Genomic DNA, 21,457 nt, shown 5'->3' on the forward strand with positions numbered 1-21,457 from the left:
CTGAGCAGCATCTATGCGCCAACGAACGGTAAACTCCATGACGTGATGGAAAAATTCTATGAGAGTCCTTAGAAGGCCTGCGGAGACCTATCATTTAAACGGAAAACCTCCATGCCGTTACCAACAATAATGGTCTGCGCCTTGTGACGCTTGCTGCTTCTAGAGGGATGGGAATCAGCAGTACCTACTTCGCACCTGGCGACACCCGAGTGGTGACACTTGCTCCTAAATAGACCACGTACTGGTTGGAGGTCATCAATCAAAAAAGAGAAGGGCTGCCCGCAATCGAGGTGGCTGAGCAGCAGCTTGGCAAGATCATCGACTTTGCGTCCACGAAGTCCAACATTAGTGAAGGACCTGAAAACGGCACTGTTGCGACTTCGTAAGCCGATGGACGATGCCAAGCAGAATGACGTGAGACTCGTGAAGACTGCAGCAGCGACGAAACCGGCGAAAGTGAAGGCTGTGAAGTCTACCCAGACGGAAGCTTTCGCTTTCGCAGGTAGTCCAAAGGACTACTCCGACAAGTCGGACCCCAGCCAGGTGTCCCGGGGTTGCGACCGTTGTTAGGCTCTCAGCAACCACAGAGTAGGGCGAACCAAGGGGTGGGTCGAAGTATTCGGACGTCTTGGAGGCGATGCGAAGCGACGCCAAGCTCGTCGATCTGGAAGCCGACGTGCGCAGTATCAGACGTACTCGTACGGGCGAGATGATCCTGGAGCTGAAGCGCGATAAAGAGCGCAAGAGTGCCGCCTACAAAAGTATGGCGGAAGAGGTCCTTGACGAAAAGGTAGAAGTGAGTGCTCTCACACAAGAGGCGACTCTGTAGGTGGAAAACCTAGACGAGGTCACCGAAGTGGAAGAGCTCGTCACGGAACTGCGGTAACAGTACGAGGTGAAGTTGGTCGTCGCAGCCGTTAGGATACAGAACAGAAGGGGCTGGCAGGGACACAGGAAGCTTTGGTTCAGCTACCTGTGGCGTACGTGAAAAAGTCCGTTAAAGTAGGGATGATTAAGGTAGACTGTTGCGTATGGAATCTGGGAGTGCAAAGTCCCTGACAGGAGCAAACTGTGTGGAAGATGCGGCACTGAAGGCCATAAGGCACAAGGCTGCACGAGTCCACCCATTTGTCGGATCGGTACCGGGAAATCCGTGAACAACAGGCATCCAAGCCGCAGTGAACAAATCACAGTACAGGTCACGCAGCTGAACCTGAACCACTGTAATGCGGCTCAGCAACTGCTTTGTCAGGCGGTTTCTGAGTGGGGGACGGATATCGCCATCATAGCGATCCCATACCGAGTACCCGCTGGCAACGGCAACTGGGTCGCGGATGGGTTCAAAAAAATGGCGGCGATATGAACGACGGGTAAATATCCCGTCCAGGAGTTGGTGTCTACTACCTAGGAGGGCTTCGTGGTCACCAAAGTAAAAGGAGTCTTCTTCTGTAGCTGTTATGCGCCTCCGCAGTGGCCGATCGAGCAGTTCACCTTGATGCTGTACTGTATGATGACCGTGATGACAGGGCGAAGGTCGGTGATAATAGCGGGTGACTTTAATACCTGGGCCTTGGAATGAAGAAGATGTTTCATGAACCAGCGGGGTAAGATCATGCTAGAGGTACTGGCCATACTAGATGTCGACTTGACTAATGTCGGTACCAAGAGTACCTTTAGTCGGAACGGTGCGGAGTCGATCATCAACGTTACGTTTTTGGCCTGACAAGTGGTTCGAACTGGAGAGTAGACGATAGCTACACTCACAGCGATCACCTGGCAGTTCGCTACAGTATCGACTACAACAATAGCAGGTAGCGGGTAGAGGAAGAGGCGGCTAGGCCAAGGTCAAGTCCTCGCAGCTGGAAGACATCATACTTCGACGAAGGGATATTTAGGGAGGCGCTCCGCCGTGAGCGAAACCAATTCGGTTTAGACGGCGACGAGCTGGTAGTGGTGCTCTCGCGTGCGTGCGATACGACCATGGCTAGGCGAGTCCACAACAGAAATGGAGAGCTCCGGCTAACTGGTGCAATCAGGTGCAATCAAGCGATTGTGGATCTGCGCCGCGCCTGCCTACGAACTAGGCGGCGATGCAGCGAGCCGATGCTGAAGTCGCGCTTACGACTGAGATAAGGGCAAGCAAAAAGGTTAATCCGTGAGGTGATGCCTACGGGATCCTGATGGACAAGATAAGGGGTGTAATGGATCCTTGTAACCAGCGGTTACAATTATTATTTGTCGGCTCCACCGCAATTTGATATTCCCTCTTCCCAAAAGAATAACACGCCCTTTAAACAAATAGACCTCCTACTAACACTAAATGGGTCAGTGGCTGCACACAGTGGCTTGATGTGTGTAGTGATCGCTGCTCCACTCACAACACACCTTCAGTTTGTATGTGTACTTTTTGAGCATTGTAAACTACTCTCCGTGACGGGGTAACGCATAAATCCCGCCCGGATTTGTACTACTTGCTCGTAGATGGAACCCCAAGGCGATTATGGCAAACCACCATGTTAGGAGCATAAATGTCAAAAATCGTTCGTAAATTTTATTCACGAACGATTCTCGGCAGAACTTCGGCTCCCTCGAGAATTTTCAATTTTGATAAAAAGGTCTTCGCGACCAGAAAAAAATCTCTTTTCCCTGGAAATCTCGAAAGTTATAGAAGTGCGCGATAATCGAGTAAATTGTTTTAACACAAAAGTTTGTAAGAAGAAGAATAATGAAGTGGAAGTGTTAATTATTAAGGTTATTGTTTCTTTGTTTTAGGTGACAATTGTTAGTAGAACAATTAGTTTTGTTAGTAAGAATCAAAAGCAGTTAGTAGTGTTAAAAGTGTATGCTAAGGTTAGTAATTGAAAGCGGTTAATTGTTCTAAAGCTAATTATGTGAACAAATTGTAGATTTTGCCAAAAAAACCGTATAAGAAGTGAAAACTGCCAACGTGAAGGTTTTAGAAGAAGAAAAAGGTAATTGTTAAAAGTTTCGTTAATTGTACTGTTAAATAAGTGTTAATGTGAAAATTTGTTAGAGGCCTAAGAGTTATGACGTCACGGGGTATTAATTGAAAGGGCAGGTCCACAAAGCGGGCCTTTTTCTGTCTTTTGTGCAGTTTCTTGGCAGACGACGAACCGGAAGCAACGAAAGTGGAGACAGTGGACTCGGAAGTGGACAGGACCTAAGCGCATCCAGGTCGAGAACAGCACCATTCGCCCTTTTGCTGTTGGGGAAAAATCAATACCAGCCCTGGTGGCCGTCGAATGCCACCGTCGCCATCTTCCAAGCCACCAAACTTCCATTCTAGTTTTCTGCTACCACCTGTGTCGCCAACCCTGCACGTGACCGGTTCCTAGTGGTGAATCCGGTACCCGAACACCATCTGCGGCCCCTACGCCGGAAAGCCGGCCCCGCAGCGAGAAAGTAATCGCCGTTGATCAACATCCAGCGGCCAAAGCAACCATCCATCGGTCCGTTACCGCCGAGCGTTGTGAACGTCGGCAACCGGCCGGCCAGCCCGAAGTCGTACGCTTCAAGCCCCGCATGTCACCGTAACCGCCACCAGCCCTGTCAGGATCGCGATCCGAATGCCGAAACAAGCAAGTACCCCGCATGACGTCATTAATAAAATTGTAACCCTATTATGAAAATTTGGCCTCAGTAGCTATTTGTTCAAAGAGCATAGCCCTGGTGATTGATATTTCCACTCCTTTTCGTATCTCCGCTTTGTCGGGTTCAGAAAGGAACCAAATTGCTTCCACTTTCGGATTTCCAAAACTTATTTTGAATTTGAAATTTCTCGGTGTAGAACATTTTGGTTAACTTCCGTTTAATCGACGAAAGGTGAAGTCAGTGGGCAGTGGTTCAATTCGAGCAGTTTCTGCTTATGGTGAGTACCTTTCAGCTGTGTGTGTGTTGCGTGTACAAGCCGATAAACGACCCTGTGATCCCTTTAACCCTGAGCTGGCGAGTAACAATTGGCGCCCAACAAAAATTTGAATTTGAATCGTTTTCGTTCCCGGTGGGGGCGGTAAAAACGACTTGCCGTTTTGAAATTTATCTTCGTCCTCCAAACGAAGGAGAAAGAGTGTTTGAGAACTGTTGAATTTCATTCACATCTAAGATGGATGTTGAATTTGATTTGTTATACACCGGTTTGTCGATTCATCACCTCGATCGTGAGGAGATTGAATATGAATTGAAAATTCGAGGGCTTCCATTCACCGAAACCGAGACGCGCGCGGCACTGATGAGACGTTTGAAAGATCGGTTGAAAGAGGAGAAGGGAGCAAATCGCGATCTAGAGTTCGAACGGTTGAACACCACGGTAGATGATGAAATTAAAATTATCGATACGAGAGTGAAACAGATTAAAGACTTTTTAGTCAATAAATCAAAGTTTGATGGAATTCGAGAAAGCCTCAAAACGCGACTCGTACATTACTTCGCACGTGCGAAGCGGTTGCCGGATAACACGGACAAAGAAGAGGATCTCGCGGATATAGACTCGTTGATAGCGAGTATTCGTGGAGCTTTTAATACCCACTTCTCGTTGTTTTCAGGACAACGTGACGTAATCGAACAGCTTAACCAATCGTTTTCGAGAATGCTTTCAGCCAACAATAGTGCTGCGGACAAGCAAAATGAAGAGGTTGAATCACTCGTTTCTTCGAACCGTTCTAGCAGAAGAAATTTAAAATCAGTCGACAATCCCGTCGCGAGTCAAAATTTAGCAACAAATTTCCTTCCATGGATGATACCACCGTGGATGTTTGGGAACCCCCAGATGCAAATGTGGGCCACTCAACAGATGTTGGGAGCAGGTTCTTTAGGTAACTTTTCTAATCAATTGAATGTTCCTATCGGACCCGGACAGGTAGATAATTCGAACGCGAAACCGCGAAAATCGCCCCGTCGCGTCAAACAGAGAGTCAGAAGCACGAGTTCTGAATCCAAAGATTCGTCCGGTACAGAATCCGGATGGCCATCGGATGAGCCTCCGAAACCGGTCCGCGAAAAGAAACGCGAAAGCAAACCGCGAAATCGTCCAGTGTCGGACTGGAGACTTAAGTACGACGGCGCGGATAACGGTCAAAACTTGATGAAGTTTCTGAAAGAAGTTGAATTCTACGCGAAATCCGAGGACATGTCACCGAAAGACTTGTTCCGATCGGCCATCCACCTTTTCAGTGGAGCCGCCAAAACTTGGTTTATGACCGGTTTTGAAAACGAAGATTTTACGTCTTGGGAAGAACTCAAGGAGGAGCTTAAGCGCGAGTTCTTAAGCCCCGATCACGACCATACGTCGGAAATACGCGCGATCGCGAGAAAACAAGGTCCACGCGAAACCTTTCAAGATTATTTCATCGAGTTGCAAAAGATTTTCAACTCGTTGACCAAACCGATGACCGAGCGTCGAAAATTCGAAATCGTGTTTCGCAACATGAGAGCGGATTACAAAGGCCACGTTGTTTCGTCGGAAATTGACAATCTGGCCGATCTTAAGAAGTTTGGTAGAAGGTTGGATGCGACGTATTGGTACAAATACCAAACATCCTCCAATGACGCGAATACACGTGGTAAACCATCGCAAGTTAACGAGATTAATACAGGAACGAAGCCGAAACCGAAGGCCAAGTCAGAAGAAAAACAGAGATCGCGTACGTTCCACAATTCGTCGAGAGATCGTCGCGGTTCTGAAGATGAAAACGATTCACGGCCGCGAAAGTCCAAAAGTCCTGTCCGGCCGAACGAACAACAAGATGTTCTACAGATGCTTGTCGATAAATATAAACCCCTCAAGGACGGGCATTGCTTCAATTGTCGTCTTCAAGGTCACCATGCTCGCGACTGCGACAGACCGAAGCACAAATATTGTCAAAAATGTGGATTCCTCAACGTGGACACAGCCTCGTGTCCATGGTGTGCAAAAAACGCGTCGAAAACTGTTCCCGAGGGCAGACAGTTCGACCGACAATAAAGTCCCTCAACTCTGTTGCCGAAGTCAGAGAGGCTTTGCTAAACTTTGGATTAGACAAAGTTTCTCCTACCGAATATGTCCATTCACACAATTTTCAAACGTACGAAACGATAATCAACTTAGCCAATGACGACAGACCGTTTGTGAAAGTCTCCGTTTTCGAAACGCCTATGGTTGGTGTTGATTCCGCTACGTCCAGAGATCCGACGAGCCCCAACGTCCCCATTTCTAAACAAACGTGTTCACACCCAATCCGCACAGAGAGGATCGTCGATAATGCGGACGGTCGTGCATCCGAGATGAGAAGAATGGACAGATAAATTGAACACAAACAAAACAGCCATTGGTGAAGATACAGTGCCGATATTCATTGCTAGGAAAAATGAAATTAATCTAAAGCTGATTCTTATCGCTACTTTAAATGCTAGTTCTCTAAACCCTAATTCTTAAATAATCTAAAACTAGGTAATATTGAATTAATTGAATATTGGGGTTTGTGCCTAATTAGTGTTATTGATAAACCTATATTATGCTATTTACAGTGAAATCTTATTACCTAGTGTTCATTCACTCCATTCTTACTGAAACAGTATTTTTTTTTACCTAAACCTACAAGGTGAGAACATGCGCTTAGTTAGCTTAAACAGAACATGCAATTACTTAAACTATACAAACATTCACAACAAATAGGTGCGTGTAGTTACATTTCCCGAGAGTCTTGGAATCTATCTACCCATCATCCTCAAGCAAACTGTGGTGAGATTGTCTTAATTTATACGCTATATGCTATTGAACCTTATACTATTTCTATTAATTAGGCACTAATTGTCAGTGTATCTCAGCTCCTAAATAATCACGGTGGCAATAGCGAATCACCAAAAGTGAGTTAGGTAACTAAGACAACCAAACGTAATTATTAATGCAAATCGTAAACTTGCAGGAATTTTGTAACCGTTCCTACCGTGTAAATTGGAATAAAGAGTTCACGAAATCTACATTCGCTTGCCGCCCAACATCTTACAAAATTCTTTTGCGGCTCTTGTATGATGTCCGGAAAGAGCTCGAAGACTGGATCTGGCAAGAACAGTTCTGCCGGAACGTTCAACAACCACCGGGAAGGTGGAACGAGCGTAACAGGCGCGGCAGCGGTAATCCCAACTCGAGTGACCGTACCAACGACCGCAGCAAGTTCTCCAGGAAACATCTCTATTGTCGCTGCAAGTGCAGCAGCGGTCGCGACGAGCGAAGCAATGGGCATAACGAACCTTGGAGTCGGTGCATTGCGCACTGCAGCGGTAGCGGTCAACAGTTCAACGGATCTGGTAAAGGCAGGAAACCCCCCTCCTACCACGCAGGTAAATGCTGACGTAGCCAATAAACTTAGTTCTAAAGGAGCGATTCCGAAGCAAACGGCTTTGATTGCCGAGCAGGGAAAAAGGGCATCTCTGTCAAATCTACGCGGAAAGGTCGTTGTCAGGCGTAATCCGTTCCGTCGCGCGCGTCCGAATCGGTACAGAAGTTGTGAGTTGTGTGCAGATAGTGACAATAGCAGAATGGTGCAGTGTGATGGTTGCGAGAGATGGTTCCACTTTACATGCGTGGAAGTCACCGAAGGGATAGCCGAAATCAGTTGGGTTTGTCCAGTGTGCCCGGCCGCACAGTACGAGACGGAACAGTTAATCCCTCCTAAAGACGTCCGAGCAGTGTTGCAGGCAGATGATCCACCCCCAATGGACAACGGCGAAACAAAATCATGCGGAAAGAAGAGCAGCAAACGAAGCGAAAAACGGAAGCTAGATTTGCGGTTGCAGAAACTTGAGGAACAGAAGAAGTTGGAGCAGAAGTTCTTGGAGGAGAAGTTCAAAATCCTGGAGGAATGCGAAGGTGACAGCGAGACAGATTTCGACGACGAGGACCTCGAGAAAATGTCCAACATTTCGCAATGGATCAGAGACACAGAAGGCGGGGAAGCAGTCCAAGATTCCGGTGTCGTCGAGGAGGACCTGCAGGAAGAGGATAGACATCCGTCTGTACCTACTGAACAGTCAGTACTAGTCGGACAACGACAGCCAGGCCAGCCACATTTTTCGCAAGGTGGACAGCGAAACACATTTCACATTCCGGATTTCGCTCCCGAGCAGCGCTCTACGCCACAGACGCAGCCGGCGATTCGTGCAACCAACCCAGCATCGCAATGTTTCCCGATTCCTTCAGCGAGACCGCAATCTATCACGCGTCCACGGCTGACCGGACCGACACTACAAGCAGAACCGATCCCTGCGGAAGAGACCGTTTGTATTCTCAATCGGAGTCAGCTGGCCGCCAGACAAGCGGTCTCAAAAGACCTTCCGGAGTTCGCAGGTAACCCTGAGGACTGGCCTCTGTTCTTTTGCATGTACACTTCATCAACGCAGATGTGCGGCTTCTCCAACGAGGAAAATATGCTGCGTTTACGCAAGTGTTTGAAGGGTAAGGCACTAGATGCCGTGAAGAGTCGCCTGCTTCATCCTTCTAATGTTTCTGGCGTTCTCTCGACGCTTAAGATGCTTTACGGCAGGCCAGAAGCGATCGTCCAAGCTGCTATTAGAAAAATTCGTTCACTTCCAGCCCCGGAAATAGATCGACTAGAGAGTCTGGTCAATTTTGCGCTCACTGTCGAAAACCTTGTGGCAACAATAGAAGCATGCGGTGTACAAGACTTTGTGTATAACGCTTCGCTCAAATTCGAACTGGTTGAAAGATTACCACCGACGCTTAGATTGGACTGGGCGAAGTATACCCGAGGGAATTCGGCCCCAAATCTCTTGGACTTCAGTTCTTGGCTGTACTCTATGGCGGAAGATGCGAGTGCGGTTATGCAGACATGCTCCACTGCTCCGCGAAGTCGCAGTAATAAGGGAGACGCGTTTGTCAACGTACACTCCGAGTCTACCAAAAATTCGCGAGACCGAACGCGAGAACCATTCAAAGAATGCTTCGTTTGCAAAGGTTCTTGTCCAGTAATCACAAAATGCAAACGGTTCAGTGAACTGAGCTACGAGTCGAAGTGGTCAGTAATACGAGAAGCGAAGCTGTGCCGTAAATGCCTACGTAAACATAACGGTACATGTCGGCAACAAAACAAATGCGGAATCAACGGGTGCACTTATTTGCACCACCCTTTGCTGCATAATGAGAAAACTGGAAGCGAGCATGGAGCAGTAGCGGCAACGAATTCCAGTTGCAACATCCATCAAACTCAGACCAGCGATGTATTGTTTCGGATTATTCCAATAGTACTACACGGTCCTGCGAAGACGGTGCGGACGTACGCCTTCATCGATGACGGATCCGAACTCACGCTCATGGAAAAATCACTTGCGCTGGAGCTTGGACTGCAAGGATCTCAGATGGCCCTCTGCTTAAAATGGACAGGGGATACCAGCAGAATGGAGAATGATTCTCAAAAGGTTGAGGTGGCTATTTCTTCCGCCAGGAATACATCCCAAAGGCATAAACTCGAGGATGTTCGTACTGTTCAGCAGCTGAAGCTAAGACCACAGACCTTGATAGCCTCTGAAATGCAAAGGCGCTACAGTCATCTTGTCGGCATACCTTTCGATTCCTATATTGATGTGTGTCCGCGTATCCTGATCGGTCTAGACAACGCACAACTAGGACATGCATTAAAAAGTCGAGAAGGCAAGTCATCTGAACCCATAGCCGTCAAAACACGTTTAGGGTGGATCGTGTATGGAAGTTGTTCATCAGTTAACCACTCTGAAAGTTACGTCAACTACCATGCGGTACAAGTGTGTGAGTGTAATGACGCTTCCGATGAAAATCTCCACACAGCAATGAAGAACTATTTCGCGCTTGACAGCATGGGAATCTCCAACCCTGGAAAGACATTACTCTCCGTAGATGACCAGCGTGCAATGGAGATCTTGGAAGCAGTAACACATCGTAAGGACGGCCATTATGAATCTGGTCTTCTCTGGAAGTACGACGCTGTGCGACTTCCTGACAGTAAGGCGATGGCCTTGAGAAGATGGGAGTGCCTGGAGCGTCGGATGAAGAAAGAGGAAGGATTGGCAGAGACTCTACGTTCAAAAATGCTCGATTATATCCAGAAAGGATACGTCCGCAAATTGACAGAGGAGGAGCTCAAAACTCGTCAGCCTCGTGAGTGGTACTTGCCAGTGTTTCCAGTTTACAATCCAAACAAACCAGGAAAACTGCGATTGGTATGGGATGCAGCAGCAACAGTTCAAGGAATTTCTTTAAACTCGGTTCTATTGAAGGGACCAGACCAGCTGACATCCCTGCTTACTGTTTTGATTCAGTTCCGAGTCGCGGTATGTGGAGACATTCGGGACATGTTTCACCAGGTCCTAATGAGGAAGGAAGATCAACATTGCCTGAGATTCTACTGGGAAGGAGACACTCCAGGTAGCGCGCCGAATGTGTATGCCATGACGGTGATGACGTTTGGTGCGTGCTGCTCGCCCACGACAGCTCAATACGTCAAGAACATCAATGCGGAGCGATTCGAAGTCGAGTATCCGCAAGCTGTCGAAGCCATTGTTAAAAAGCATTACGTCGACGATATGCTTGCCAGCGTCGAAAGTGAAGCGGAAGCGGTAAAGTTAGCACATGATGTGAAGCACATTCACGCTGCAGGAGGGTTTGAAATGCGCAACTGGTTGTCCAATTCGTCAATCGTCCGAGCTTCCCTACAAGAAGAAACAACTACAGAGAAGTACCTCGGGGCCGAGGAAGAAAACATTACCGAAAAGGTATTAGGTCTGTGGTGGAACACAACAACCGATTGTTTCACGTTTAAGGTATCTCAACGATACGATCAGGACCTGCTAGCCGGATGCCGCCGACCCACCAAACGTGAGGTGCTTCGAACGCTAATGATGATGTTCGATCCGCTGGGTTTCATCTCGCATTTTCTGATGTACTTAAAAGTACTGATGCAGGAGATCTGGAGGTCGTCGATTGACTGGGATACCCCTATTGAAGAACCACAGTTCCAGAAGTGGTTGATTTGGCTCAAAGTTCTACCAGAAGTACCCAAGTAACCAAAAGTTCCGCTTCCCATGACAAAATGCACTTTCAAGTTCCGCGAAGTTCAGATAAAGTTCCAATCGGAACTTTCTGGCTGCTTAAGAGGCTAACGATGAGCCTTGCTGGAACTTGGGTCACAAGTTCCGGCAAGGCTAATTGTTAGCTTCTTAAGCAGCTAGAAAGTTCTATTCGGAACTATATCTGAACTTCGCGGAACTTTAAAGCTGCTTAAGATGCTATGTCGGAACTTTGTCGGAACTTTCAAGTTCATTGAAGTTCAGTTCAGTAGCATTGTGTTTCAATGAAGATTAAATTTATTTCTTTTACAGAAAACAACTGTTTAAGCGTATACGAATAAAAGACAAATATGAATTTATCAAATCAATGAATACTAGGCTTGAGAAAAAAAAAATTGCCGCCCATCGGATTCGAACCGACAGTCGCTGCGTGAGAGCCCTACGCTCTACCACAGTACTACAGCTGCGATTGAGTGGACAGCAGGTAAAGTCTGACTTGAATCGATTTTCTGTCGGTAGCTAGTTTTGCACATTTGTACAGTAGTGAAGTTAGCTTGACTTTGTCAAGTGTCTTCAGCAGCGCAGCGGTAAGTCGGCAGGCTATCACGCAGGAGGATCCAGTTCAAATCAACATAGCAGCGACATATGTGAGAAAATTAATTATCAGTAGCAATTTCCAGACGTGAATCACAAACCCCCCCCCCCCCCAACAGGGTGTGATTCTGAAAAACACATTTTTGTTTCTGCATGAATTTTGACAAAGTTCTGTCAGAAGCTGCTTAGAAGGCTATCCAGCGTGCTTATGTGAACTTTCAAGTTCCAAAATTACTTAAAAATGAAGCTGCTTAGAAGGCTAATGAGCGACCTCGAACAAGCTGCTTAGCTTATAAAGTATCCTTTTATCTGAACTTTTGGTTACTTGGGTAGCCAATGTCCAGCTTCCACGATGTTATAGACTATCAGTGTCAACGGATAGCAGTTGCAACATTCAGATGCACACGTTCGTTGATGCGAGTGAGAGCGGATTCGCAGCAGTTGTGTATCTGAGGTTCGAAGAAGACGACGTTGTTGAGACTGCACTCGTCAGTGCAAAAACTAGAGTTGCTCCATTGAAATTTCTCTCCATTCCTCGCTCAGAACTACAAGCTAGCATTCTCGGTGTTCGGCTAGCTAACAGCGTTGCCCAATCATTATCCATTATTGTGAGCAAGCGCTTCTTCTGGACTGACTCCAGAGATGTCCTTTGCTGGTTGAACTCCGACCATCGAAGATACAGTCAGTTTGTGGCATTCCGAGTAAGCGAGATCCTGGAGACGACAGATGTAAGGGAATGGCGTTGGGTTCCAACGAAGCTGAACGTGGCCGACGAAGGAACTAAGTGGACGCGTCAACCTGATCTCAGCGCTTCTAGCCGTTGGTTTAAAGGACCAGAATTCCTACATGAACCACAAGAAGAGTGGCCAAGTACCTCCCGGTATGGAGCAACGAACACGGAGCTCCGAGCACATCTGATGACGCACGTTTCTACGGTGGAATCCATCATTAATCCTCAAAACTTCTCGAAGTGGAGCACGATACTACGTACAACAGCGTTCGTGTTCCGGTATATAAACAACTCTAGGCCGAAGACAAAACAACGAACTGGAGGGCCGTTGACGCAGCAGGAGTTGAAAAGAGCAGAGAACTTTCTGCATCGTCTTGCCCAGAGCGACGAGTACGCAGATGAAATGGCTATCCTATTTGGAAATCGCTTGAACGGAACGGATAAGCAAGCTATACCCAAAAGTAGCTCTATTGCTTATTTCTGCCCTTTTCTCGATGAAACCGACGTATTAAGGGTTCGCGGCCGAACCGGGGCCTGCCCGATGATCAACTACGATGCAGTTAACCCCATCATACTCCCTCGTAACCATCGTGTCACACATTTGATCCTTCTCCAATATCACCGCAAATATCACCACCAAAACCACAACACTGTTCTCAACGAGATTCGCCAACGATACAGGATCCCACGTCTGAAATCCACGTACAACGCAATACGCAGGAAATGTCAGGAATGCATGAATGCTAGCGCAATGCCACAGCCCCCAATCATGAGTGACCTGCCACCGTCCCGTCTGGCCGCCTTTTCTCGTCCGTTCACGCACATGGGGGTGGATTACTTTGGCCCCATATTAGTCACTGCTAACCGAAAAACTGAAAAACGCTGGGTTCTAATAGCTACCTGCCTAACCATCCGCGCCATCCACTTGCAAGTTGCACACACTCTCAGTACCGATTCCTGCATCATGGCCCTGCGAAACGTCTTTGGTAGAAGGGGTACGCCGGCAGTTATCTATAGCGACCAAGGTACCAATTTCCGTGGTGCTAGCAAGGAGTTGAAGGCCGTTGTGAAAAGTCTTGACCAGGAGCGACTAAAAGCTGAGTTTACTACTCCGCACACCACTTGGATCTTCAACCCACCAGCCTCTCCGCACATGGGCGGAGCATGGGAGCGTCTTATCCGCACAGTCAAGCAAAACCTCAATAAGCTGCTTCCAAACCGTACATTGTCCTACGAAGTTCTTGAGAATCTTCTCATTGAAGTGGAAAACGTGGTAAACTCCCGACCACTCACCAGTATCCCGGTTGAAGATGATGAATCCCCGGTGCTCACCCCAAACCATTTTCTACTTGGATCGTCTAACGGTTCGAAGTCATGGGTACCGTTTAACGACAGCCCCGCTGTGCTCAAGAACTGCTGGCAGCTCTCTCAGATCCTGGCCAATCAGTTCTGGACCCAATGGTTGCGAGATTACCTGCCGTCGATCACTCGTCGAACCAAATGGCTTAACCCAACAAAGCCCATTGAAGTCGGCGACATAGTTGTCATTGTGGACCCAAGCTTTCCGCGCAACTGCTGGCCGAAAGGACGTGTAATATCTACAAAACCCGGAGCCGATGGCCAAGTAAGGTGGGCCACCATCCAAACTATGAGCGGCATCTATGAGCGTCCAGCCGTGAAGCTCGCCGTCCTAGACGTAGGCGTCTGTAAGGATACACCCCTGAATAACCACCGGTGTATCCCGGGGGGGAGTGTTGATTCCGCTACGTCCAGAGATCCGACGAGCCCCAACGTCCCCATTTCTAAACAAACGTGTTCACACCCAATCCGCACAGAGAGGATCGTCGATAATGCGGACGGTCGTGCATCCAAGATGAGAAGAATGGACAGATAAATTGAACACAAACAAAACAGCCATTGGTGAAGATACAGTGCCGATATTCATTGCTAGGAAAAATGAAATTAATCTAAAGCTGATTCTTATCGCTACTTTAAATGCTAGTTCTCTAAACCCTAATTCTTAAATAATCTAAAACTAGGTAATATTGAATTAATTGAATATTGGGGTTTGTGCCTAATTAGTGTTATTGATAAACCTATATTATGCTATTTACAGTGAAATCTTATTACCTAGTGTTCATTCACTCCATTCTTACTGAAACAGTATTTTTTTTTTACCTAAACCTACAAGGTGAGAACATGTTTGTTTAGAAATGGGGACGTTGGGGCTCGTCGGATCTCTGGACGTAGCGGAATCAACAGTTGGTCTTTTGGATAGCGGAGCCCATCTGAGCATCCTTGGGATCGGTGCTCTGAATTTGATAAGAAAATGTGGATTAAAACTTTTTCCGTCCGAGGTGAGTCTGCGGACCGCCAACGGTGAGGAATTGGAAGTCACTGGCTTAGTATACTTACCTATCACGTTCAATGGGGCTACTAAAATGGTCGATACTTTAGTAGTTCCATCACTCAAAAGAAGAATTCTCTTGGGAATGAACTTCTGGAGAGCATTTGAAATCCGTCCCACGATTGGCCAAATCCAGGTTGAAGAGGTGGCCGCGGGAGAAAATCTAATACCGGAAAATCAGTCCTCCTTGGAAGGCTCGGAGACAGATTTATCCGAAGAACAAACCGCAAGCCTGGATAAAGTTAAAATGCAATTCAAAATTGCCACAGATGGCGTTCTGGATACGACCAACTGGATTGCCCATCGTATAGAGCTTACTGAGGAAGCTAAAAAGCTTGCTCCAGCCCGAATCAACCCATTTCCCACATCACCGAAAAAGCAAGAGCAAGTTAACATAGAACTCGATAAGATGCTCAAGTGTGGAATCATAGAAAAATCCTACAGCGACTGGGCCCTGCGTTTAGTCCCTGTGGATAAAACGGATGGATCGGTCCGCCTTTGTCTAGATGCGCGTAAACTGAATGAGCGTACGGTCAGGGATTCCTATCCCCTCCCACACTCCGACCGAATTTTAAGCCGACTAGGAAAAGCTAACTACATCACCACGTTGGACCTGTCTAAGGCCTTCTTACAAGTTCCCCTTCATCCTAGATCGCGCAAATACACTGCTTTTTCTGTGTTGGGACGGGGATTGTTCCAGTTCACCCGGATGCCCTTCGGTCTGGTGAACAGTCCAGCCACACTATCACGGCTGATGGACCGAGTTCTGGGCAGTGGTGAACTGGAACCAAACGTTTTCGTCTATCTTGACGACATTATAGTCGTCAGCGAAACGTTTGAGGAACACCTGACCATACTTCAGGAGGTTGCATCGAGACTAAAAGCTGCCAATCTGTCCATCAATATGGACAAGTCTCATTTCTGTGTACCAGAGGTTACTTACCTAGGGTACATACTAGGAAGAAACGGGCTGCGACCAAACCCAGATAGAGTAGCTGCCATAGTCAACTATGAGCGACCTACTTCCTTGAGGGCCTTGCGAAGATTCTTGGGGATGTGTAATTATTATAGGAGGTTCTTGGCCAACTATAGTAATTACACACAACATCTCACAGATCTTCTCAAGAATAAGCCGAAGTCTGTGTGTTGGAATGATAAAGCAGAAGCTTCATTCAACAAAATTAAAGAGCTTTTAATTAGCGCCCCAATCCTCACGAACCCTGATTTTACTCTTCCATTTACCATTCACTGCGATGCAAGCGACGCCGCTATTGCGGGTGTGCTAACACAAACGCATGACGGTATTGAAAAACCCATCGCATACTATTCCCAAAAACTGACCACTACCCAACAACGGTACTTCGCAACAGAAAAGGAAGGCCTAGCCGTACTCAATTCTATTGAGAAATTCCGTTGCTACGTAGAGGGCAGTAAATTCACGGTCTACACAGATGCTTCTGCGTTGACCTACATCATGCGAAGTAGTTGGCGTACTTCATCTCGCCTATGCCGTTGGAGCATAGAGCTTCAAAAGTATGACATGACTGTCCTACACCGCCGAGGTGCAGACAACATCGTGGCCGATGCTTTGTCTCGTTCCGTGGAGGAACTAGCCGTGTCCAGCAGTGACCATGGTTAGTATGCTGACATGGTGAAGAAAGTCAAGGCTGACCCTGAAAAGTTTAAAGACTTCCGGTATGAGAACGGACTCCTTAAAAAGTTGGTTTCCTCACAGGACGATCTGCTTGACTATCGATTCTCCTGGAAGACCTGTGTGCCAGAGTCGTTGCGAGAGAAAATCCTCGTGGAAGAGCACGACGATAAAATGCACCTTGGTTGCGAGAAAACCTTAGCTTTCGTTAAGAAGAAATATTTCTGGCCTAAAATGCTAACCGACGTGAAAAATTATATCAGAAAATGTTCAATGTGTCGGCAAAACAAACCATCAAATCAATCTCAGATTCCAGCGCCGGGTCGTCAAAGATTGACAAATAAACCCTTTCAAATTATAGCGCTAGATTTCATACAATCCCTCCCCCGCAGTAAAAATGGGAATGCCCATTTGCTCGTGGTCATGGACCTCTTTTCAAAGTGGTGCTTGCTCACACCGGTTAGGAAAATTTCGGCTACGTTAGTCACCAAAATTTTAGAAGAATCCTGGTTCCGAAGATACTCAGTCCCAGAATTCATAATTACCGACAATGCATCAACATTTTTGTCATCAGAGTTCAATACTCTTCTGACAAAACATAAAATCCAACATTGGAAGAACGCAAGACATCACAGTCAATCCAATCCTGTCGAGCGTCTAAACCGTACGATCAATGCTTGCATTAGATCGTACGTCAAAGAAAATCAAAAGCTCTGGGACACCCGAGTGTCCGAGATTGAATATTGCCTAAATAGCACCCCCCACACAGCCACCGGATTCTCCCCCTATAAGATTCTTTTCGGACATGAGATAGTAGGATCTGGAGAGGACCATAGGATGGATAGGGAGACGGACGAAGTGTCCGACGAGGAGAGGGTGGAGAGGAAGGGAAAAATCGACGAACGTATTTATTCCATAGTGCAACAAAACTTGAGGAAAAGCCACGACAAAAACATCCGCACGTACAATCTCCGCTCTAAAACTTCTGCGCCGGTCTATTCTGTGGGCCAGCGGGTTTTCCGACGGAACTTCCGTCAATCTTCTGCAGCGGACTCGTACAATGCCAAATTGGACGCCTTGTACGTACCCTGCACTGTCCTCGCTCGAGTTGGCACCAGCTCGTACGAACTGGCCGACGAATCAGGAAAACCGATCGGAGTGTTTTCCGTGTGCGACCTGAAGCCAGAAAGCTAGAAAAAACGATTTGATTCACTCTTCAAAACACTCGTTTTATCCGATTCACAACTTACCATTCAGTAAACACGTCCGGACGTTCATTAATAAAAACACGTCGGTAAAATCGCCGAACCCCGTTAACAGCTGAAAACGATTGAAAATCAAAGTCAAGGTCACCGTCGACTAACGAAAACATAAGAAAAACAAACTTACCTGGCTAAACATAATCGCTTCCCCCAAAAGAATCATCTCCTTATCAGTCGATCCCCCCCAACAGCAAGTGCCATCACAACCGGTTAATGCACCTTTTGATCGCGGATATTTGCGCACCCCGAGATTCTTCTTTCGCCGGACGAGATTTTGTTGCGAAACAGCCGGAAAACTCGCGAAAACTTCGTGGAAAACCCGCGGAAAAGTTCGACGACTTGCATGCACCGTAGTTCGATTTCGCGTCGGTATGTAAACAAACCAGTCGATGATTTGACAGTTCTCGACACCCAGTGGTGTTGGTTGAGTTACTTTGAGTTCCTTTTCTTTTTCGTGAGAGCGAAAAAGGTGAAAGACTTTCGAAAAGGGCCTATTTTGGTCAATTTGCTTTAATCAAAGAAAAATTTGATTAGGAAACAGATGAGAATCATAAAAATGAATGAAAATTCGTTTCATTCAAGGAGGATGAGGGGGTAATGTAACCAGCGGTTACAATTATTATTTGTCGGCTCCACCGCAATTTGATATTCCCTCTTCCCAAAAGAATAACACGCCCTTTAAACAAATAGACCTCCTACTAACACTAAATGGGTCAGTGGCTGCACACAGTGGCTTGATGTGTGTAGTGATCGCTGCTCCACTCACAACACACCTTCAGTTTGTATGTGTACTTTTTGAGCATTGTAAACTACTCTCCGTGACGGGGTAACGCATAAATCCCGCCCGGATTTGTACTACTTGCTCGTAGATGGAACCCCAAGGCGATTATGGCAAACCACCATGTTAGGAGCATAAATGTCAAAAATCGTTCGTAAATTTTATTCACGAACGATTCTCGGCAGAACTTCGGCTCCCTCGAGAATTTTCAATTTTGATAAAAAGGTCTTCGCGACCAGAAAAAAATCTCTTTTCCCTGGAAATCTCGAAAGTTATAGAAGTGCGCGATAATCGAGTAAATTGTTTTAACACAAAAGTTTGTAAGAAGAAGAATAATGAAGTGGAAGTGTTAATTATTAAGGTTATTGTTTCTTTGTTTTAGGTGACAATTGTTAGTAGAACAATTAGTTTTGTTAGTAAGAATCAAAAGCAGTTAGTAGTGTTAAAAGTGTATGCTAAGGTTAGTAATTGAAAGCGGTTAATTGTTCTAAAGCTAATTATGTGAACAAATTGTAGATTTTGCCAAAAAAACCGTATAAGAAGTGAAAACTGCCAACGTGAAGGTTTTAGAAGAAGAAAAAGGTAATTGTTAAAAGTTTCGTTAATTGTACTGTTAAATAAGTGTTAATGTGAAAATTTGTTAGAGGCCTAAGAGTTATGACGTCACGGGGTATTAATTGAAAGGGCAGGTCCACAAAGCGGGCCTTTTTCTGTCTTTTGTGCAGTTTCTTGGCAGACGACGAACCGGAAGCAACGAAAGTGGAGACAGTGGACTCGGAAGTGGACAGGACCTAAGCGCATCCAGGTCGAGAACAGCACCATTCGCCCTTTTGCTGTTGGGGAAAAATCAATACCAGCCCTGGTGGCCGTCGAATGCCACCGTCGCCATCTTCCAAGCCACCAAACTTCCATTCTAGTTTTCTGCTACCACCTGTGTCGCCAACCCTGCACGTGACCGGTTCCTAGTGGTGAATCCGGTACCCGAACACCATCTGCGGCCCCTACGCCGGAAAGCCGGCCCCGCAGCGAGAAAGTAATCGCCGTTGATCAACATCCAGCGGCCAAAGCAACCATCCATCGGTCCGTTACCGCCGAGCGTTGTGAACGTCGGCAACCGGCCGGCCAGCCCGAAGTCGTACGCTTCAAGCCCCGCATGTCACCGTAACCGCCACCAGCCCTGTCAGGATCGCGATCCGAATGCCGAAACAAGCAAGTACCCCGCATGACGTCATTAATAAAATTGTAACCCTATTATGAAAATTTGGCCTCAGTAGCTATTTGTTCAAAGAGCATAGCCCTGGTGATTGATATTTCCACTCCTTTTCGTATCTCCGCTTTGTCGGGTTCAGAAAGGAACCAAATTGCTTCCACTTTCGGATTTCCAAAACTTATTTTGAATTTGAAATTTCTCGGTGTAGAACATTTTGGTTAACTTCCGTTTAATCGACGAAAGGTGAAGTCAGTGGGCAGTGGTTCAATTCGAGCAGTTTCTGCTTATGGTGAGTACCTTTCAGCTGTGTGTGTGTTGCGTGTACAAGCCGATAAACGACCCTGTGATCCCTTTAACCCTGAGCTGGCGAGTAACATCCTACAGAGTAGTCTCCAGAGATGTTAGAGTAGATCATCGGAGGGCTTTTCCGCTTCATCATCCTAGTTCTTGGCCTCCGTTCGTAGGACTGGGATTGGCGATGAGGAGAGGGGTAACCGATGAGGAACTTGCGGGGATAACAAAGTCCCTTAGCGTCCTCCAGGTCCGAACGGAATTCCGAACTTGGCCTTGTAAGTAGCTATTACAGAGGCTCCCGGAATGTTCAGGTCTGTTATGCAGAAATGCCGGGATGAGGGAGTTTTCCCAGAGCGGTCGAGCCTGGTGCAATTGCTAAAGGCGGTAAAACCACCGGGAGTCCCGTCGTAGAGATGGGTTGGAAATGCTTTCACATAACCTCAGAGGTCCCGTTACATCCTGGTTCCGGTGTTATGGGATGTCATGTAGGGGCATCTGGGGTAATACGCACTGTCGAGGCAAAACGCACCCCTTTGTTTTTCAGGGATTATCGGTTTTAGAGCTTTGAAACCCTACCAGTCTAATAGAACGTCTTAATAAATGAGCATCTGGAAAATTTTACATATCTGCGTTACGTAATTAGTGAGAAAAATGAATAAAATTGAAAAGTACGATTCTGATTTAATTTTCCCGATCGTTTGTCGAATGATTTGATGGTGAAAACCGACCAAACATCTAATGCTGTTGTGTTTATTCAGTTCATTGAGGGCAATGCTAAGCAGAGGAAAAATAACTTAAACAGTAATCTACGTAAATTATATGTTTTAAACTATTTTATATTTTGCTATTGATTGGGGCAATATGCACTCCATTGGTTGGGGCAAAACGCACCTATAGAAAACAAGCTGTAATAATATCTATGAGTGCTCTGTAAGTAATCGCAAACTAAATTGAGCTATTGTTTGTCTTAAAACCTTATAAAACATGCATTTTGTCTAAGAAGTAAAAAGATTTCTAAACTCGACGGTGCATCTTGCCTCAATGTTGTGGTGCGTCTTGCCCTTTTGTTTGAGTGCATCCTGCCCCATTGTTGTAGTGCATTTTACCCCGAGCAAGGGTGCATACTGCCCCGCATAAACATACGAAACCGTAATGTTAGTCTTTACAAAAAACGTTATTTGCAAGAGCTGAACTGTATTAAGACTGAAATTTTGTTTGGTTTCTCTTAGAATGAAAGTATATGCAATGAATGCATGCATTAAACCAATAAATTATTGCCTTTTTATATGCATTTGGACGCATCTTCCTTAAATGGTGCGTATTACCCCAGAATCCCCTACGACGAGGTGTTGAGGTAGCTGCTCGAAGTCATCCCTATCGGGCGTACCGCAAAAGTAAGGAAGAGAGAGAATGAGGTTTTAGTTAGTCGAACCCCACATAACTCGGATATCAAATTAGCAGATTTCCTTTTTCCTCTTT

General features: G+C 46.4%; 2 protein-coding genes across 6 annotated transcripts in view; one reads left to right on the forward strand and one right to left on the reverse strand.

The window, feature by feature from the left end:
• Positions 1-21,457, reverse strand: part of LOC109422535 (semaphorin-5A) — a 789,414-nt gene that overhangs the window by 43,841 nt on the left and 724,116 nt on the right. The window lies entirely within an intron of this gene.
• LOC134291138 (uncharacterized) lies at positions 2,209-6,152 on the forward strand. 5 transcript variants are annotated; one of them, XM_062858504.1, is made up of 3 exons: positions 2,209-2,850; positions 2,907-2,972; positions 3,080-6,152. In XM_062858504.1, the coding sequence occupies exon 3, from the start codon at positions 4,124-4,126 to the stop codon at positions 5,978-5,980; it is 1,857 nt and encodes a 618-aa protein (XP_062714488.1). In that variant the 5' UTR covers positions 2,209-2,850; positions 2,907-2,972; positions 3,080-4,123; the 3' UTR covers positions 5,981-6,152. The 5 variants fall into 5 exon arrangements, with proteins under 5 accessions (XP_062714488.1, XP_062714487.1, XP_062714484.1 ...); XM_062858503.1 differs by having other exon boundaries at positions 2,209-2,710; positions 2,773-2,850; positions 2,907-6,152; XM_062858500.1 differs by having other exon boundaries at positions 2,209-2,972.

The sequence above is a fragment of the Aedes albopictus genome, chromosome 3 (genome assembly GCF_035046485.1).
Source record: "Aedes albopictus strain Foshan chromosome 3, AalbF5, whole genome shotgun sequence".
Lineage (NCBI taxonomy): Eukaryota > Metazoa > Arthropoda > Insecta > Diptera > Culicidae > Aedes > Aedes albopictus.

Excerpts from the sequence above, each read along its gene's own strand:
- LOC134291138 (XM_062858500.1), top strand. The coding sequence starts at position 4,124 with ATGGATGTTGAATTTGATTTGTTATACACCGGTTTGTCGATTCATCAC.